Here is a 20,976-nt window from a genome sequence, read left to right as displayed (position 1 = left end):
CCAACCTGGTACGTATTTAGTTCCAAAAGCTGATGTTCCAAGCATAGTAGAGAAAATATAGTTATCAGTGTGATATTTGTAGTCTTAAAGAGACTGCAATTTCCCAATCATGAATTCCTACACAAAATAATGCATACCTAATTGCCGTCAGTCCATAAAAACAATTTGTAGTAAAGCATCAACCCAGATAGCTTTATTTTAAATAATATAAGAAAGAAAAATACCAACAAAAAAACTTGAAATATATTGGTACCCACAACTTCAAGATTTTGTACCTTCGATAAAATCAATCTGGAATCTGAGAGACACAATGACAATTACCCTTTGTAGTTGACTGCACTAGAACTCAATAAATAGGCAGTTTAAATATTTCAGAAGTCTATATCTCCCTAGCCAGGATGCTAAAACACAAACTCTCATTGAACAGATGAAGTATTACAAGTAATCTGCCCAGCATAATGTGGAAGATACACCTCTCTACATGCAAGAACAATGACTGATAAAGTTGTCTGCCTAGTATTTAATTTAAGCCTAAACCAATCTATAAACAAAACATGCTCTAGACATATAGACTCTATATTACCCTAGGTTTCTGCTACAGGGGACAGGGGACAAGGCAATGGGTTTCTAGGATGGATTTCTCTTTCCTGTAGCGAGGGACGACAGTGGGAACAGCCATATAAAAAATTGGGGAAACTTTAAATATATAGGGAAATTTTAAATATTCATATCAAAACATGGATATATAATACTTATACATTACAGAAGCTTTACATATGACATTTGTGTTAGATAATTTAAATTGAGAGTTCACATGAGAGTGGAAATCAAACATATCATCAAAATCCAATCATTAATTTTATGGGACAGCTAGGGGGCAGGTTTCCAAAAGGTTCCAAGCTTCAGGGATGTCTCCATTTCCAGGATGGGTCGATTTATGTTGGATCAATTTATGCAGGTGTCCCTAGTAACACTGTATCGAAAATGTTTGCTTAATGCATTAAAGAAGTATTCGAATTTCCTCGTACAAAGAAAGCAATACAGCCCTTCCAAAAGCTCAGCTAAGATCCTGCTTGTTATTCTCAATCAATGTTATCTCAATCTGTAGTAAACATCAGAAATTTAAGCAACTTCTCATTAAAATATTGCAGTACATAATGGTAGTACAGATCATAAATTCCACCCAATGACATCTAATATGTCAACAGGCCTGGGAGATCTAAGCAAGGTATGTGTTCTGACATATATGAAAAAACTCTTATTTTAAAATGTACATTCTACCTAATATAATCTCTTAAACAGCAGAGAAAGATCAATATGCGCACCTTACCCCTCATCACATCACACTTGTGAATTTTTTTAACATTTTTCTGTGAGAATATTACTGGTGCATATTCATCTTGTACAGGTGAAATCTCATATTCTCTCTCACGCGGGTCAAGTGAATCATTACATTCCTTTGGCATCTTTAAAATTTCCCACCCTTGCTCTTTCTCAAACTGCTCTCTCTCTGAACAAAGAACCCTTTGAGCATATAAAACCCCAGTAGTCAGTGGTCTCTCAAAAGCCGTTTGTTCGGCAAAGTTAGCAAATGTCTCCTGCAAGAACCAACGTAAGCATAAATCAGCCCCTTGTAAATAAAAATGATGACCTTCCTAATCAAACAAAGCGGTGAGTCTTGAATAACCATTTAGGACATCTTTAGGACATACCAAAGAGTAGCCAAAGACTATCAATAGCACAAAGACAGCTCTGTTTCATCTACAACCAATGGAAACCCAATATCTTTAAGAAAGGAAAATGTTTCAATTACTAAATTACAGATATCAATTCATCATTGAGATCATTTAAAAAAAGTTAAGCCTAACCTACCAAATGGAAATAAACAACTCAGCTCCAATTCATCGAGAGATGTTATGTTATGAGTAGCAAATAATAGGCATCTGTTTCATCTATTTGGGAGAGGGTCAAAACAAATATGAGATCAGACTACAACTCCATAACTCACTATTAACTATGGTTAGCAATCAGAGTCATGCACTGGTGAAATCCATAGGCTCATTGGCAAAATATCAGAATAGATGATTTTCATCAAGTACATAAAAGACAGAATGCCCTGGGTCATCTTACTTCAGAGTGTGCTTCAATGACGGATGGGGTTGAAAGAGTTTGTTCATGTGCTCCATATGTGTGAAAGATCAGAATACAATGAATCAGGGGATGCAAGAGGGTTTGCTCAATAAACAAACTAGAGATGGCCCACTTGTGGACCACACAGGAATACCCATCACCTCATCTGAAACCATACCAGAACTCATAAATGTTCATGCAGGGCATCATGAAGGGGGGGAACCACAACAACTATCTATAGCCCATGTACATCGCTGCCTCCTGACCACAAGACCGAGTTTGAGGAAGGGGAAATCCGCAAGGGCCTTGATCCACCAGAGGCATGCCAAAATAATGAAGAGGTTTTGTTTATGCAGAAGGAAGAACTATCAATAGAGACAACTCCCCTTTTCTTCTCATTTAAGAGCTCAAGTGGTAGATTCCCTGCTGATAGAAAGGATTGAGAATGCTGATTTTCTTGCAGAGTTGAAGATGGATAATAAAGGACACAAACTTCTTCCCCTTTTGAGTGGTAGTCAGGCAGAATTAGATTCCCCTACAAAGGGACAGGTTGGCAGAAGCAAAATGTTAGAGGAGGTGTCACCCGTCCTGGACATGGACCCCATTGCCCAGATCATTTCATAGCAGGACCCTTGTGAAGTAAATTTAAAGGATCAACTGCCTTATGTTTCTGAAACCCACCCATGAGTTTATCATAGATGCACATTTAAATTTTCCTAAGAATCTGAAGGGAAATGACAAACTCCTGAATCAGCAGGGTGGTGTTGGTCACAAACCAACAAACACGGTTAGTGACTTCTCAGAGGAGGACAGCCAGTACATCTGCATTCCACTCCTGACAGGTTGTAATCCACAGTTTTTCTCCCTTCCTCCTTGGACAAACTGATGGACACAGAAGTCAAAAATCTTAAAGCTTGGGGGATGACATTTGGAGAACTTGATCTAACCTTGTTGAAAACATTATATACCAGGTAGGTGAGGAAGAAACTGCTAGTTTTGCTCTTGAGGAAGGTACTCAGTATGCCTCCTTGGGTGAGGAAGATGGAGCTCAAACTGAAATAATGACTGAGGCAGATAGGTTTCATCGTAGGTTTTCTGACAACATTGCCTCAGAAGAAGGCTTAATATTTGACACTCTGATTATGGGAGCTGCAAACTCTACTTTTCCCCAGGATCCCCAGATGAATCCCTTTCTAGTGTTCCATCTCACAATTAGATGTTGATCTTGCTCAAATTAAATCCCACTCCATAACTAAGAAGCCTGGAGGTCCTCCTTCTAAGACCAAGAAGACTAAGAAGGAAATGCTGCTGGGGTACAACTTACATTAAATTGTGATAGAACTCTGAGGAAAAGTAAAGAGGAGGCTGCAACACTTATTAAGAAAATTACCAAACAACTAAACATGGGAAGGAGAGTGGAAGGCTCTCTGAGGCAGCAATGAGGCTACTAACCTAGAATGTTAGAGGCTTAAATGCCTCTAACCAATCCTGCCTCATCAAGAATCAATTGATGAGCGCGGGTGCAGACATAGTATTACTACAAGAAACTAAACTATCCTTGGATGACAGCGATAAGCATTTTAAATCTTGGACGAACTGGTCCTTAATGGTTGCACCTTCGGTTGGGGCATCACAGGGTTTGGACATTTTGTGGAAGCTGGAGTCACAAACTCTGCAACCTGTGTGAAGGATTTTTGTGCAAGCATTGTAAAGCTCTTACAATTGCATATCAAATCTAGGAAATCTCTATTTTTTCCAAATTCAAATTCAACAGTTGTTATAAAAATTTAAATCTAGTATATATAGCTCTCGTAATTCCATTTCAATCAATCCCTGCTGTGGAGGAGCCCATATATATGCATCTGAACGCTCCATGCAAAAGGCTCATTTAGGGGAGGAAATGGAAATCTTTGATATTTCATAATAATCAATGGCAATCTCTACCATGCAATGCCCTTACATGAAAATTTCTTTTAGTGAAACAGGAAATCTCTATTATTTTTAGATTAAAATTTTATAGCTGCTCTAATCCCCCCAAGAGTCCACAGTTGAAATCAGAAAATGTAAAACAACCAAATGCAATACTCACCATATAACAAATAGCAAAATACATTTTTTAACATAGATTGCTTACAAGGGATATAGAATCCAGTTTCTCATATGGAAAATGCCAAAATTTTGGTACTAGGATTCGTGGATATACACAGTAACTTAAGGTGTTGTATTGCTAAGCTGTTGGTTCAGGATCTGGTAACAGCTTCAGGATCTGGTAAGTACCTAGACTGACCATCCAATGAGAATCCCATCTAGGCTTGGGGTCTCTAAACATTTCTATCACCATGATTTCCTTAACTTTGTTGGTCATTGTTGGTCTCTAAACATTTCTATTACCATGATTGTCTTAACCATGACTTCTATTCCTTCTTTAACAATACTCAGATGGAATAGACTGCCACTTGCATGACGGTCTTGAGAATTCAGATAAAGGACACAACTAGATATATGTAGGTAGAGTTTGATAACCGTAGCCTCAAACAATACAGTGCACTAATGGGTATTGCTGAAAAAACATAGATTTTCTTTGTCATACTCACATGCTTCACAAAATTTAAAACAGCAACCAATGCAAATGCAAGGACGGGGCAAAAGGCCCTGTGAATCCTGGTGAGGCTTATAGAAAAGGCCCAATTGTACAGCTTCTTGTCCAAAATAAATTTATTGAATAACATGACTGTAGTACTTATGAGTATCCAGAGCCCAACATAGGCATTGCCACTGTGTTTGAGGTATATCTGCCTCCTCTTTGCTATAAATTTCTATAATAGTCTTCATGGGCCCATCTTTCACTACTTCTATCATCAAAAGAAGAACTTATTAGCACGTACAACTTGGTATTTAATGAATAGGCTACCATATAAAAGGGTTTTTCATACTATTTCATCACCATGTGTTAAAGTAGAATGATTTTTCATTGCTGTAACTTGTAATAGCACTTGTGGATATTTTATGTGTTTTCCAACTTAATATTTGAATGAATATATATGTCATTTAAAGAGGCATGCCTCTTGAAGTGACATGTCTCTTTAATATATTAACTTACATTAGTTATAGTTATAAAACAATTAATATACCCTCAATATATTATAATTATTATATAATAAGATACATATATATACATACACATATACATATACATATATATACATATATCTGTGTGTGTGTGTGTGTTACTCTTAATATAAGTTAATTATTCCATATATAATATAATATTTGACATATATTATATATCTCATATATATAACATAATTTATCCGACAAAATTATAACATTAACACTATGGGCTTGATATGCTCCCATATAATCCTAAGTTCGTATATTTCCTATGAATCCCTTCATCTGCCAAAATATGTTCTTAGATAGTTTGTAAACCTCTTCAAGCCTAGAAGAGGTTTCCCACATGATATGTGAGCATCTAGATAAGGAGAAAACATATTAATCAACAATAATTTTAAAAAGTAAAGAACAAGATTCAAATGGCAAAGTGTAATGCCCAAAATGCTTATATGTTGCATAGTAGCTAGAAAAAATTACCTTGTCTACAATAACGATTTTTTGTGGAATTGAATGGAAACACAAATGACATTTGGTATAGAATCATTGATACAAATATGCCCAAATATGACATGTGGTCACAGTCATTATGAATCATTGATACAAATATGCCCAAATATGACAGTTTTAAAATTTGCATGTGGTCACAGTCATTATTTATACATACAAGAGGATAGAACATTATATTAAAAATAATTATTTATATATATTGTTTCTTTACTTTTGTTTATAGTAATTTTATATTATGTTTATGTCTTTGTTGTGTGTACACACTCATTATTTTTATGTTCTCTATTTTTTTCTAAGTTCAAATGTTTTCCATAAATCCTTTACTTGATACTGCAGAAGATAATCGGATAGAACCCAAATATAGGCCTGCATATGGAAATGTTTGGATATCATATCCATGCTATGTCCATGGTATCTTATCCATATTTGGCATCTAGATCAAAGAAGTAAGTAATGAGTGACTCTAAAATTGACTGAATGTTACTATCCAGACTGCACATATCCTAATTTATTTTTCTCTTGACAACATTTATTATTTGGATGTATATGGTTGCTCTATCTATTTTGAAATCTGATATTAACAATCATTTACAATAACAATTAACCAAATAATAGTAAAAACTAAAACAATAGATTAGATGATCACAACATAGTGAAATAGAATAATAGCAATCATAATCATTGAAGAAACAAATAGGCGATGCTCTGTTTTCAGAATGAAAAACCCAGAATTTATTGCAGTGTGAAAACTCACAGAACTACACGCATGACTTGTCCACTTAATTAAGCTGTAAATACAATATTTCATAATAATAACAAAAAAAACATCTTAACATTAAGCCAAAGATATCCAACTTAAATGGTTCAAAAGAGCTTCTTGTGCTCCTTCTACATTAGATAGAGGATCATCCATGTTATCATCTATCCAGCACATTACCATCCAAATGACTTGCTTTTGGAATGAATACATAAAAGAAATTGGCTATTGATCTTATTTTATGATAATAAGAAAGATGACAGCAAGAAGTAGCATATTTTTTTCTACTTTACGTTACATATGGATATAGAAGGTACAAACAATAGAAATCCCGATTGCTTGACAGAGTTGAAATAAAAATAATATTACAATGAAATGTTTCGTATAAACTGGAGGAATTGGATAAAAAATACCTGATCACCAACTCTCCCTGTTGAGAAACCATTGTGGCTAACTGGGTAAAAATATTTCCAAGCTCTAAAATTGTAGATTCAATATTTTGGAGAGCTGTTGCCCTAGAATGCATCCGTGTATCCAGCAGCTGAATTAACTGTTGCTGCATTTGTCCATCCATCTGAATTGATGCAGTACCATCCACACCAATCTGACGCCTGCTTTGAAGAACACATATAAAATGTTAAACCTCCCATGCTAACAAAATAACACATGCACACATAGCTAAACACAGCATGAGGCTGTGCCGTTTGGTGTTAATGTATAATTTTCCTGAGGAGCTTTTTGGCGATGCTCGTATAGTTTCTGTTGAGCATGCTTACAAAAAGGTAAAGGGATTTGATTACAAAAAGAAAAATTAATCCTTTAAAGTTTTAACCAATGTAGCTTGATAGCTTAATTGATTGTTATAGGCTTATAGTTATTTGCTAAAGGATTCTCACTTTCTTTGAATGACAAGATATGGTCCAAATTTGAAAATGAATTTTTCTCGGCACCATATCAGAAACCCTGGTACCGAAATATTATATAAGAATATTGGTAACTACAAAACCTGGGCATCCAAATAACTTTTTCTGTACACAAACACAAGGAGTAGGTATTACGTCAAGTGGGTCTGAGGGGTCAAGTGGGCTTGAGGGGTAGATAAGGGTTTACCTAATAGAAAGTGGACAAACGTAAATGGACAAATATGGTTTCTGGCCTTTAACCTGGAGGATATGTCACTTATTGTCGACGATTAAAGATGTGGGCAAGTGAAGGATGTGGACTACTGAAAATAGGATACAATTATACTAAAATTTACCCCGCCACAATACGATACATTCATGACAAAAATTGATCTTTCCATATTAAACTAAAAGGGGACTATGGCGTAGGGGAACCCAATACTATACGGAAAGCCAGACCGGCTAACCCTTTCAATTTCCCCATCAGAAACAGAGAAATAGACAGAGATAATAGGTACATGGGTAGTAGATACAGACCTAACCCTTTTAATTTCTCATCAGAGACGAAGTAATGGATAATGGGTAGAGACAATAGGTACATGGGTAGTAGATACAGATACATCTTCATGAGTAGTCCCATATCCTAGGAGGAGAAAGTATACGGTGAGGAGCATCTATTATGGTTGTAATAGATAAATACATGGACCCAATAACAGCAAGAGAGGAAATAGAGACAAATCATAAAATAAAATTAAACCTAACTTTATACTGTAAAAATTGTACATGGAGAGCCCTTCATTCAGAAACCCTACTTAATATTGCAATATAAAAAATAAGGTCCTTTTTTATGAGCATACTTACATTTCATGCACCATTTATATTCAACCTGTGAAACCCTAGTGATGCTGCGCTATTCCATCTTCTGTTGCATCACCCACATAATGATTCGAGCAAGAGATTAAAAAAAGTTATTAAACATTTATACAAACCCACATTACAAAGTAAACCAACATGAGATTACAGGTCGGTGGGAAAATTTATTACCTATCTAAAGTGCAGATCTAAAAGCTGAATCAATGGAAATCGATGCAAAGCTTAGGCAAAATGATCATTCTGCCTAGTCCATGCAGAACAGTTGAAGATTGTAGCTCGGGCAGAGAAACGAAAAACTCTGATGCCTTGCCTTGATGAAGTCGATGCCTCGATGCAGTCGATTCTCTTTAATATTATGATCCAATGCCTTAATGATGCCGTGATCCTCCCTTGACGCAGCAAATTGTGCAACTGATGCATATGCCTTGAGAAAATGTTGAAGGATATCCTTCCAGCCGCCATTGATGGAGCCGATGATGGCTCAATCCTTGCCCTAACTGTTTAATGGAGACAAGCAGCAGACCAGTTCCCACTGGCGCAGAACCACGATTTGAGGGCCGTGACTCTCAGAGGATTAATATTAGAAAAAAGAATATCAATTGATGAGCTTAAGGGGCTTTCTAATGAATGGTTCGTAAGGTACAACACTCGGTGAAGGTTTTGCAAATGGGGTTGCAGGCTTTGGGTTTAATCATGGAGGAAATCCTGTAGTTAAGCACGCTAAGGCTGGAGTAGTATTGGGATGTGTGACCTCCTCGGAAGTCCCAATGCTTCACCCCTGTGAGCACCTCGATCCAATGAATGCTAAGTGTTCCATTTATTCTCATGAGAGATGATTCATGTTGAATCACCACTCATGAAATATGGGTCAATGAGTTTGATTCAAAAATCACACAAATCTTGATAGCAATATCACAATTTGACTTGCTGTAAAAATTATCTTCTACTTATTAACTTTTATTATTCCAACTATAAAAGCAAATATAAATAGTGTATATCAGGTTGTCTCGGTTCAACACAATTAATATTTTTTTAAAAACTTGTATTTAAGACTATCTAAAAATGAATTAAAGACAAAAAAAACTTGTATTTAAGACTATCTAAAAATGAATTAAAGACAAAAATGAAAATTTGTCTTCAATTAATGTCTTTAATAAGGCTATCATGTAGTAGTGTCGTGTTTTGCGACAGTAGGAAAATGGGAGGAAAATGCATTGCCGTCCACTCGCACGACAAAGTATTGAGTGTTTACAGCGAAAAAAGCGGAGAGGAAAATGGGAGGAAAATGCAGCTTGCTACTTTACCTTTATTCTCCTCACTTTATTATTTTGTCTTTCTTCTTTGTTCTCTGTATCTTTGTCATTTCACGGACTGGTCCCCAGCAGGTGGGAATTTGTTTACTGACCCATCTTTTGTCAAGTGGCAGACACCATTTTATATCACCCACATTGTCTAATCTTTGGGCAATTCGTCTCCCGTTTTTCTTTATTTTTTCTTCATCGCCTCCAAGAATTTTATCAAATCTAGCCCGCTCTTCCATTGAGAGTTTCATTCGTTAGCAATTCTAGTTCTTCGTCCATTCATGGCTTCCTCCTCTACTCAAGCAAGATCGATTGTTTTTCCAAAGCTATATGATGTGTTCATCAGCCATCGAGGCCCTGATGTCGAAGAAACCCTTGCCAAACAATTTTATGACCTCCTTCAGGCAAAAGGATGCAAGGCATTTCTAGACCGTGACGAGATAGGAGGGGATTCTATTACATTTGCCATTCATGATGCCATCTGCTCTTCTCGTGTGCAAATTGTCATTTTTTCCAAAGGATATGCGGAGTCCTACTGGTGTTTAGACGAGCTGCTCCTAATGCTACAGCAAACTGATGCCCTCTTTATTCCTGTTTTCTACGGTGTCCAGCCATCAGAACTTCGTTACATGGAGAAGGACAAGTCGCAGTATGCTGCGGCATTTGCATATTATGAAAGGAAACGCAGGCATCCTGATAAGTTGGACGACTGGAAAAAGGCGCTTGCATCTGCTGCAGAAATATCTGGATACGAACATAGCCAACGTCATCCAGAGTAAGATTACTACGTCCATGTGGTGTGCTTTGTATTGAGTGCGATTCATCATGTTTTTTCTCGAGTAAATGATATTCATTTTCGCCTCAGAAGATTGACTTTCTAAAGAGCTTGTCGGTTTTGGATTTCAGGGATTTGTGTGAAAAGATTGTGTCTCGTGTTGTGCAAGTGATGGAAAAGCGTATACCCTTGCATGTTGCCAAATATCCAGTTGGACTTGATAAGCTCGTCCAAGACTTTGAAAGGTATTGTTCAAAGACAGCGGGGTCGGTGGGCATCTTCGGAATTGGTGGCTCTGGAAAGACTACTCTTGCAAAAGAATTGTTTAGCAAGAAGCGTTCACGGTACCGTGCATCTTGTTTTCTCTCCGACGTGAGAGAATCACATGCCAGAGGTCAATTGCACAGCTTGCAAAGACAGCTCTTGAAAGATCTTTTGAGCAGAAATGAAGAGATTACGGGTTGGGACATAGATGGAATCGGAGAGCTGAAGTATCATCTGGGAAGGGCAAAGCAATCGAATTTCTTTATAGTCCTAGATGATATCGATCATCAAGACCAGCTAGATGCCCTCTTGCCTGAAGGAATGTTGGGTTCTGGTATGTTAATTATTGTTAGTTGGACAGCTGTTATTTCTGACCCGGAAATAGCAGCACTATTTATGGGTAGCTTGGACACTTGTTCGTCCTTATCTATGAATAGCGGTTGTATTTATGGGTGGTTTGGACAGCTGTTTATCCACTTGCCAAAAATTAATAAATGGTTATTATTTACTAATTTTAGAGATTCTCTTTTGGACACCTTGCAACCAACTCTATTATTGGTTGTTGAGTTGTCTTAATCTCAGCCGTTGGTTTGATTTAATCTCGGTCGTTGGTTTACCAACGAGAGTAGTATAAAAAGGGGTCTAGGGGGCATTTGGAGAGGATAGTGAGAAGCTTTGGCAAGGGCACAATGAAGAAGCTTTGGTGAAACTGTTTGCAGTGTTAGCAAACAGTCTTGCAGTGTTAGCAAGGGCACAGATGAAGCTTTGGTGAAGCAGTTTGCAGTGTTAGCAAACAGTCTTGCAGTGTTAGCAAGGGCACATGAAGAAGCGTTTTGAAGAAGGAGTTTGCAGTGTTAGCAAACAGTCTTGCAGTGTTAGCAAGGGCGCAGTGTTAGTGCAAGGATAGCAGTGAGAAATATCAGCGGGAGAAATTAGGAGGTTGTCGGAGTTCTGCCAGTGTGAGGCAAGGAATTTTGTATCTCTTGATTTGCTGAAGTTTAATATAATTTCTCATCTGTAGAACTGGTTTTCCCTTAGGGGTTTTTCCAGGGACAATTTGTCCAAAAATATTGTGTTGATTCTGTTGCGTATTTCTTTTCGTATTTTAAGTGAAGTTGCAGTTGTGTTATTTTTCGATATTAGCTGAGAATTTATTTTCAGCAGTTTAATAATCATTTGTGATAGGAGATTAATAATCAGTGACTGCAATAGTTTGATTTTTAACATGGTATCAGAGCAGTGTTAAGGGTAGAAGAGTTTTGCCCTAGGAAAGAAATTTTGATCTCTTTAGATTTATTATTGCTTTAAACCCTTGAGATGGCTTCAGTTGGTTTGAGAGATCAGGATAGATTGGATGGTGCCTCAAATTTTGGTGTCTGGAAGGCCAGAATTTCTTTATTGTTGGAAGAGAATGGTATCAAGGATTATGCTACCAGTGGTGTACCTGTACCAATGGATGCAACACAACTTGCAGCATATAGGAAGGACGATGCCAAAGCGAGGAGGATTATCCTTGATGGTGTCAAGGATCATATTGTTTCACATATCTCGGAGCTAGATACATCAAAGAAGATGTGGGACGCCATTCTAAATCTGTACCAGAATGCTACCACTAACAGGAAGTTGATTTTCAAAGAGAAGCTAAAGAATACCCGGATGAATCAGGGAGAAGACGTCACAAGTTACCTCACCAGGCTCAGACTTGCCAAGGATGAGTTAGCAGCTGTTGGAGATAGCCCTAGTGATGATGAGCTAGTGAGAATAGCCCTAAATGGGTTTACTAAACAATGGAGTGTCTTTGTTCAAGTTGTCAGTGGACGAGATACTTTACCGAGTTGGGATCGACTATGGACTGATTTCACTCAGGAGGAGTTTAGACTAAGTCTTGTCAATGGGGCCAACAAGAGTCAAAAAAATGAGGTGGAACAAGAGAACGTTGCCCTAGCGGGTAAAGGGAAAGCAAAGAAGGGATCTAGCAAAGGATCAAATTCACAAAGTGAAAAGAAGAAGAAGGACCTTTCTAAGGTTAAGTGCTTTGGATGTCACGAGTTTGGCCACTATGTCAGTGATTGCCCAGAGAGGAAAAAGGGTAAGAAGCAGGTGGCAGCTTCAGCAAGTGCAGAAGAACTCTCCAGCAGAATGGAAGATGAGTTTGCACTCATAGCTTGTATGGTTAGCTCAACCTCACAGTGTGTTTGGTATATAGATAGTGGGGCGTCATTTCATACGACAGGAGTTAGAGAGTACTTCTCCAGTTACAAGGAGGAGGACACCAACATCCAGATTTCTATGGGAAACTTGTCCAAACTCAACCCTGTTGGGAAAGGGACTGTTCAGTTTCAGAGGGAGAATGGAAAGATAATTCCTCTTCATGATGTGTTATATGTGCCGGGCTTAGGTATGAATTTGATTTCTGTATCTGTTCTTCAGGATAGGGGGTATAATGTACTCTTTAGAGGGACACATGTGTTGATTAAGCACAAGGATTGGAAATCACCCATAACTATTGAAGTTAGGAGTGGTCGCCTTTATAGATTGCAGTTTGATACTCCTAAGGCACTTATGAGCAACAATAATCCTAGAGATCTTGGAGAGCTATGGCATAGGAGGTTGGGCCATATTCATCATGGAGCACTTAGATTGCTTTGTGAGACCGTGACAGGTGTTCCGGAGGTGAGCACAGAGCATGACGATGTATCTAAGGAGAAGGATGTAGATCCCACTTTATATAGACAGTTGATTGGTTCGCTTATGTATTTGGTCAACACTAGACCAGATATAACATTTGCAGTAAACTCTCTTAGTCAGTTCATGGTTGAACCAAAGAGAATGCATTGGATAGTGGCTAAGCATGTGCTATGTTACTTGTGTGGTACAGTCGAGTATGGGATCAGATATGTTCGAGGTGAAGGTATCAGGTTGATAGGCTATACTGACGCAGATTGGGCAGGAAGTACAACAGACAAAAGGAGCACTTCAGGGTGTTGTTTCAGCTTGGGATCAAGAGTTGTATCTTGGTTCAGCAGGAAGCAGAAGTCTGTGGCTCTAAGTTCAGCAGAAGCAGAATACATAGCAGCTAGCATGGCGACATGTGAAGCTATATGGCTTTGGAAGTTGTTAGTAGCCTTGTTTGGTCAGAAGGTTGAGACTACTGTGATACATTGTGACAATCAGAGTTGCATCAAGTTGTCTGAAAATTCAGTGTTTCATGATAGGTCTAAACATATAGATATCAGATATCACTTCATCAGAGATTGTGCACAAAGGGATACTCAGGAGTTTGTGGGAGCTCCTAGGAAGAGTACTAGACAGCGAAGACAACCAGCCAAGTTCAATGACTATGTTAGTCAGTTGGTAGATAGTGAGCCTTCTAGCTATCAGGAAGCTGCAGAACATCAGGTATGGCGAGATGCTATGGTTGAGGAATATTCTTCAATAATGCAGAATGATGTGTGGGAGGTAGTACCTAGACCAACAGATAGGGCTGTAGTTGGATCACGCTGGATCTATAAGATAAAGCACGGTGCAGATGGTAGCATCGAGAAATACAAGGATAGGTTTGTGGCAAAGGGGTTCTCTCAGAAGGAGGGAATAGACTATGAGGAGACATTTGCTCCAGTTGCCAGGTATACTTCTATACGAGCTGTAATCTCACTTGCAGCACAGATGGGATGGCAGATCCATCAAATGGATGTCAAGACAGCATTCCTCAATGGTGAGTTGAAGGAGGAGGTATACATAGAACAACCAGAAAGCTTTGTAGCGCACAGCAAAGAGACCCACGTGTGCAGATTGAAGAAACTTGTTCGACTACAATACATACCTACAGATGAGCAGGTAGCAGACATTCTGACGAAGGCTTTGAGAAAGGCCAAATTTATCTTCTTCAGAGATAAGATGGGTGTCATGCAGAACAGCTTCCTCGCTAAGAGGGAGTGTTAATTATTGTTAGTTGGATAGCTGTTATTTCTGACCCGGAAATAGCAACACTATTTATGGGTAGCTTGGACAGTTGTTCGTCCTTATCTATGAATAGCGGTTGTATTTATGGGTGGTTTGGACAACTGTTTGTCCACTTGCCAAAAATTAGTAAATGGTTATTATTTACTAATTTTAGAGATTCCCTTTTGGACACCTTGCAACCAACTCTATTATTGGTTGTTGAGTTATCTTAATCTCAGCCGTTGGTTTGATTTAATCTCGGTCGTTGGTTTACCAACGAGAGTAGTATAAAAAGGGGTCTAGGGGGCATTTGGAGAGGATAGTGAGAAGCTTTGGCAAGGGCACAATGAATAAGCTTTGGTGAAGTTGTTTGCAGTGTTAGCAAACAGTCTTGCAGTGTTAGCAAGGGCACAGATGAAGCTTTGGTGAAGTAGTTTGCAGTGTTAGCAAACAGTCTTGCAGTGTTAGCAAGGGCACATGAAGAAGCGTTTTGAAGAAGGAGTTTGCAGTGTTAGCAAACAGTCTTGCAGTGTTAGCAAGGGTGCAGTGTTAGCGCAGGGATAGCAGTGAGAAATATCAGCGGGAGAAATTAGGAGGTTGTCGGAGTTCTGCCATTGTGAGGCAAGGAATTTTGTATCTCTTGATTTGCTGAAGTTTAATATAATTTCTCATTTGTAGAACTGGTTTTCCCTTAGGGGTTTTTCCAGGGACAATTTGTCCAAAAATATTGTGTTGATTCTGTTGCGCATTTCTTTCCGTATTTTAAGTGAAGTTGCAGTTGTGTTATTTTTCGATATTAGCTGGGAATTTATTTTCAGCAGTTTTATAATCATTTGTGATAGGAGATTAATAATCAGTGACTGCAATAGTTTGATTTTTCACATGGTAGTCTGGTCATTATTACGACCCGTGACCAAAGTGTGTTAAGGGATGTAGATAGCCGTTATAAGATGAAGGGAATGGATCCAAATCATGCAAGGGATTTCTTCTGTAGCCATGCTTTCCGCGGACGCGATCCACCTGCTGATTATGACAATTTGGTTAAAGGTTTTGTGAAGTTCTTTGGAGGTCTGCCCCTCTCGCTCATGGTTTTGGGTGCGCATGTTTATAAAAGAGACCATTATTATTGGAATCTAGAATTGGACAAAGTCAAGAAAATCCAGCCTGAAGATATAATGAAAAGGCTCAAAATTAGCTTTGATGGTTTGGACCCAGAGGAGAAACAGATATTTATAGATATAGCTTGTATTTTCAATAAGAAAACACTATACAATTCCGAAGCAGTAATAATCTGGAAGGCGTCTGGTTGGAGCGCTGAGCATGCACTTGAAACCCTTGAACACAAGTGTCTAATTGAAAGAGATCATGGGTTCGGTCGGTTTGAAATGCATGATCATCTCCGGGACCTGGGTAGACAAATGGCAGATGAGCTAGGCCCTCCTCAACTGTGGCAACCAGAACTCCTGAGATCTATGGTGTGCTTCATGTTTACTTAAAGCTATAGAATGCTTTTCATGAGAATCCTTAGCAATTTATGTTTTTTATAATTCTTTCTGGCCAATCGTTGAACCCTAATCGTTATATGTAGGAAGCAAAAGGATTTAAGCAAATCTTGGCACAAACAAAGGGCAGGTGTTTCCATTCTAATTTCCAGGATTCGTCCCTCGGAAGCAAAATTACGTATTTTATAGCTGAGACTGGTCTTCTATGGCTTAAAATTTACTGTCTTGAAAACAAATTATACTTTCCTTCATGGATTCCTCTGCGGAAATTGCACCATTTAAGTGTTAGTCGTGTAGAAGAATTGTGGAGCAGTTTTCAGCAACAGTTGCAAATCAATGCCCAGGTAATTCCATATTCTTTGATGCAAATTAAGTCTCCTTTCAGAATACTTAGCTTGTCGAAGATTGTTAAATACTGAGAACCGATTCATTTTGTAATGCAATTGTCAATGACAGGCCAGTTTCCAGTTGAGACAGCTGCGGATTATCGACTGTCCCTCTTCGCAAAAGCTTCCAGATTCAATACAAATGTTGAGTCATTTGGAAGAATTACGCATACTAGGATCCTTACAGGAGACAGATGCAAGATCCTTTGTGCAATCGCTTAAACAACTTAGCAATCTTAGATCACTCCGTCTGATGTATACGGAGTTTGGCCTCGGAGGGAATTTGGATCTGAGCGAAGGTATAGATTCTACAAGCAGCCGCATGGACAGCCTTCAAACCATACGACTTGAGTGCCTACACAATATCTCCAAGTTGGTAATTAGTGCAGAGATGTGTCCCAGACTTCAAAAACTGATAGTTTGCAATCTGGATGATCTAAAAGAAATAGAGTTAAAACAGCTGGGGCGTCTTGACTTGTATGAATGTGGGAAAATGGAAACAATGTCAGACTTCTCTTCTCTAATGAGTTTACAAGAGTTGGAAGTAGAGAACTGTGCAAGGTTGAAATCGTTGTCGAACCTTGCACGTCTACATCGTCTGGAGAAATTCACAGTTTGGGGATGTCCAGAGCTGCAGAGCGTAGAACGGTTGGATGAGTTGCCAGGATTGAAGAGTCTAATAATTGAAATGCCTGACGATGGATGTGCATTGGCACTTCATGGACTGACAAGGGTAATACTTTTTTTTTTCTCGATGCAATACTGCAAAGTCAATTTATTTTTGCGTTAATTTCAGAGAGGGAAATGAATGTTACATTTTTGAAGTCGTGTTTTAAACTAGTGCGTTCTCTCTTTAATGTTTTTATCAATAATTTTTATACTCTCTTTTTATCCTAATATTTTAAATGTTTCAGATGCTGTCGTTAAAGATGATCGTCAAATTGAAAGCAAACTTGTTTTCTGAGGTGATCGACGCCCAAGCAGTCTCTGAGATTGAGAGAGGAGAGTATAAATTGAAGATAAAAAGCTCATTGAAGATAAAAAGCTCATTGAATGCAATCACTATATATGCTTTGCTTGTAACATCAGTAAAGCCTTACTGTCGGATCCCAAGTGATAAGAATTGGCTAGTTACAATTTTAGCTCCCGAGAATGATTTTTCATGTTGGCTGCAGAACACAAGAATAGAGAAGGGGTTTAAGGCCACGATGAAATTTGGAGAAGAAGGGAAAGCTCTTATTAAATTGCGAAGAATTGTTGATCAATTGTACGAAGATGTCCAAAGAAAGGGACCAGAGTTGGCATCATATGATGTGGTATCGCGAAAAAGGAAGAAACATTGAATAGTGTGATCCACTTGCTTTACCTCTTGAAAATCTCATCATCTTTGTATAAAAATCAATGTTTTTTAATAAATATGAATGATATAGTATAATTTAAATGATTATAATTATATTAATTTTAAAATTATTATTATTAATAGTATTATTTGTTTTATTTTTTATAGAGTTTGTTTAATTATTATTTTAATTTGTATTATGTAAGTATTTAAAATTTAATTTTAGAAAAAAATTGATATACAATATTATAATGAGAGCATTGTATGGTAAAAAAAAATTCTTATTTTTGAAAAAAATCATTTCTAATGTCAAATTCAAAAGACAATTTGATTTAAGAAGACCACCACAAATAAAATTTTCAAAATGTATCTTTCTTTCTTTTTAGATCATAAATATCCTAGATTTCATAGTCTTTTGTTATTTCTTGATTGTTCTCAAGGTCTAGTGTCTTATGTGTTTTAAATGATTGATCGCAAAATTTTAACATGTTTCTTCTAAGGTACATGTTAAATAATACATTATGAAATATTTATATAATCTAGTATTTATTATAATAATTTTAAAATAATATTAATAAAATTACATCAAAGGTGTTTCGTTCTAATAAACATGGACTGGTTTTAATGATCAGGGATTGGTATGGCCTAAGAGAAATGTAAGATGATTCAAACAATCTCAAACAACAAATCATGACAAAGCTTAAAAGAACAAATTGATCGTCATGCATATTAAACATCTAATATTAGTTTTTTTATCTTGGTATTTATTTTATCTACATGGTTTCTTACATTTTTGATTATGCATAAGCCGACACAATCCAATTTAGAAACACAATCAATGCCTTTAATTTTAGAATGTGTACTCATACTTTTTTTTACTAAAACATTTTTATTTTTTGTGAGTTATTATATTTTAGATAAAATTATTTAAATAAATTATATTACAAAAAATTGTTTATTATTTTTTATTAAGTTTGTTTGTTAAAATAAGTTAAACAATTTTATTTACATATAAGAAGTGCTTATGTAAGAACTTCCTTTGCAAGATCTTCTAGCCCTCCCTTTAACAATCTCCTAGGTCCATAGATGCACTTGTGTTGAGAACATTGTTTGTCTTCAAGTTTTTTCCCATTTGTGATCACCCTTTTTTCATACCCAAAACCCTAGTGCACATTTTGAGGTTCAAAATCCTCAGGATCAAGCCAAGGTCATTCGTAACCCTTTGGTCAAGGATGAGCTTGTTCCTAACCTCCTGGAAAGGGATGAGGTCATCCCTTTCCTATAACATTTTCCTTGGGTTCTAGGCCCATTTTTAATGCAAGAGCATCTTGGGCAGCCTTGTAATCCTGCTTTCATTTTTGTTCATTCTAGTAGTTTAAACTGAGTTTCTGTGTTGACCGAGTTGTAGTGTTAACCAAGTTGTAGTGTTAGCCGAGTTGTAGTGTTAACCAAGTTGTCGTGTTTATCAACATTGTTAACCAAGTTGTAGTATTAACTAAGTTCTAGTGTTAACCGAGTGTTCCTTCATGTGGCAAGTGAACCTGATAGTTGTTGGTACTTGGAAGTGGTTTTCTAATGCTTGGTCATGTCTTGGTTCTAACTTTGCCTGAGTTGTCTATGTTCAATTTCTAGTGTGAACCAACCTTGGCATTTAATTTGGTTGTATGTATTTAATTTTTTTTATAAGCCGACTTGTGGCTTAAATGTTCTTTTGATACAAGGGTTCATTTAGTTTGTAACTTGCTAGGCTGGCCTATGGCTTAGTTGGGTATAAGTAGGGGGTTCTTGTGGAGTCTTGAAAAAAAATCATCCAACTTGGAGAAGAGGATGAGGTAGAGGAGCAAACTTTGAGAAGAGCTAGTAGCTGGCACTTGGGAAATAAGGAGATTGCTTAGTGGGCCTGTGAGCACAAGTTTAGATCTTCCTGAGAGGTTTCTACCAGAGTGTGGATTTGGAGTAGCTAGGGTTTGGGGTTGGATCTTGAGGGATCTTGCAGAATTGTTATTGTAATTGCTATTGTATTTGGCCATAACCTATACGGCTTTATAGCTGGGCACATTGCATGTAAACAATTATTTTATTAATAAAGTGTTGTGAATTGGTATCAGATCTTGCATTATTGTATTGTTTGCATTGTGTGGTTATTTTTTGGGGGTTGGGTCATCTCTTTTGGGGATTCTTCTACCTTGCATTGCATCAATTTTTTATGCTTTTCAATTTGGTTTCCCACCCAATCCAATTAACCCTTTCAATTTTAATCCTAAAATTGATATAAAATAAATCTTACTCACTTCATTTGGCCATCTATGATACATGAAAGAGATGATCGACTAAATCTAATACATACAAAATAAATTCATGAGTGACCATTCCATATCCATTTGAGAGAAAGATTCATTTAAGACATCATCTGATCTAATTTAAGAAATGGGCTAAAACACACTATCTGGTGAGAATCAAGTACCTATGATATCAATGTTCAATGTATGGAAAAACTTGCAAAAACTTGAAAGAGTTGTATGCAAACCAAAAGCCATCATATTATTTGAAAGTGTAAGAATATATACAATGATGGAACATCAAATGTCACCATATCCATGAATTTGAAATGTATATGTGACTATAATAAAAACAACAATATTTAACTAAAACTATTCAAAACTAGGTGTTTATTTCCCCAACTTGTCGGGGTTATAACTTTTGACCTATAGCTCAAAATTCAAAACCGTTTAGACCGCTGGAAAGAAGAATTAAAAATATAATTTTAGTCCTTAAAATAGAAAGCCTTTGACTACCCAATTTTAGGGACCAAAGAAAGTTTCAACTTCAAATTTTGAGCAAAAAATCTCCAAAAAAGCCATTTTAAAAGACCTGGAAAAGCTTTTTTTTTTTAATATGATTTTTTTTTCAAAAATTTGATCATTTTGGCTGGATAATCTGGATCATCATCCATTAAACTAAGCTATCAAGGAGAGTTCAATAGTTTCATCCTTTAAGAGTTCAAGATCATATCTACATTCATTGTTGTATGATTTGGTATTTATAGACCTATTACATTTGTGAAGATATCCTACATAATTGTTTGACATAAAATAATTTATACATCTTTGTGGATAGCAAATTGGATCCATCGATGTAGACTTAACAAGTGAGGTGAATAATTATATTTTTCTTTCTTTTACAT

At 37.0% G+C, this 20,976-nt stretch overlaps 2 protein-coding genes across 2 annotated transcripts; one reads left to right on the top strand and one right to left on the bottom strand.

Annotated features, from left to right (window-relative positions):
* Nucleotides 1-1,108: 1,108 nt before the first annotated feature.
* Nucleotides 1,109-9,072, bottom strand: LOC149566099 (syntaxin-32-like). The gene is made up of 4 exons (XM_089817348.1): nt 8,455-9,072; nt 8,272-8,332; nt 6,922-7,119; nt 1,109-1,598 (listed from the first exon to the last, which is right to left on the bottom strand). Exons 2-4 carry the CDS (start codon nt 8,283-8,285, stop codon nt 1,550-1,552), a joined length of 261 nt encoding a protein of 86 aa, XP_089673474.1. The 5' UTR covers nt 8,286-8,332; nt 8,455-9,072; the 3' UTR covers nt 1,109-1,549.
* A 628-nt stretch (nt 9,073-9,700) lies between these two features.
* On the top strand, nt 9,701-17,903 carry LOC149566098 (disease resistance protein Roq1-like). Its single transcript, XM_089819528.1, has 6 exons — nt 9,701-10,359; nt 10,491-10,961; nt 15,455-16,040; nt 16,154-16,411; nt 16,524-17,186; nt 17,368-17,903. Exons 1-6 carry the CDS (start codon nt 9,866-9,868, stop codon nt 17,794-17,796), a joined length of 2,901 nt encoding a protein of 966 aa, XP_089675654.1. The 5' UTR covers nt 9,701-9,865; the 3' UTR covers nt 17,797-17,903.
* The last annotated feature ends 3,073 nt before the right edge of the window (nt 17,904-20,976 follow it).

Source organism: Cupressus sempervirens, chromosome 3 (assembly GCF_028749045.1).
Source record: "Cupressus sempervirens isolate cs-2001-9-10 chromosome 3, ASM2874904v1, whole genome shotgun sequence".
In the NCBI taxonomy this organism is placed as follows: domain Eukaryota; kingdom Viridiplantae; phylum Streptophyta; class Pinopsida; order Cupressales; family Cupressaceae; genus Cupressus; species Cupressus sempervirens.
The sequence above is the reverse complement of the archived record's forward strand: the minus strand, read 5'-3'. Positions and strand labels throughout refer to the sequence as shown.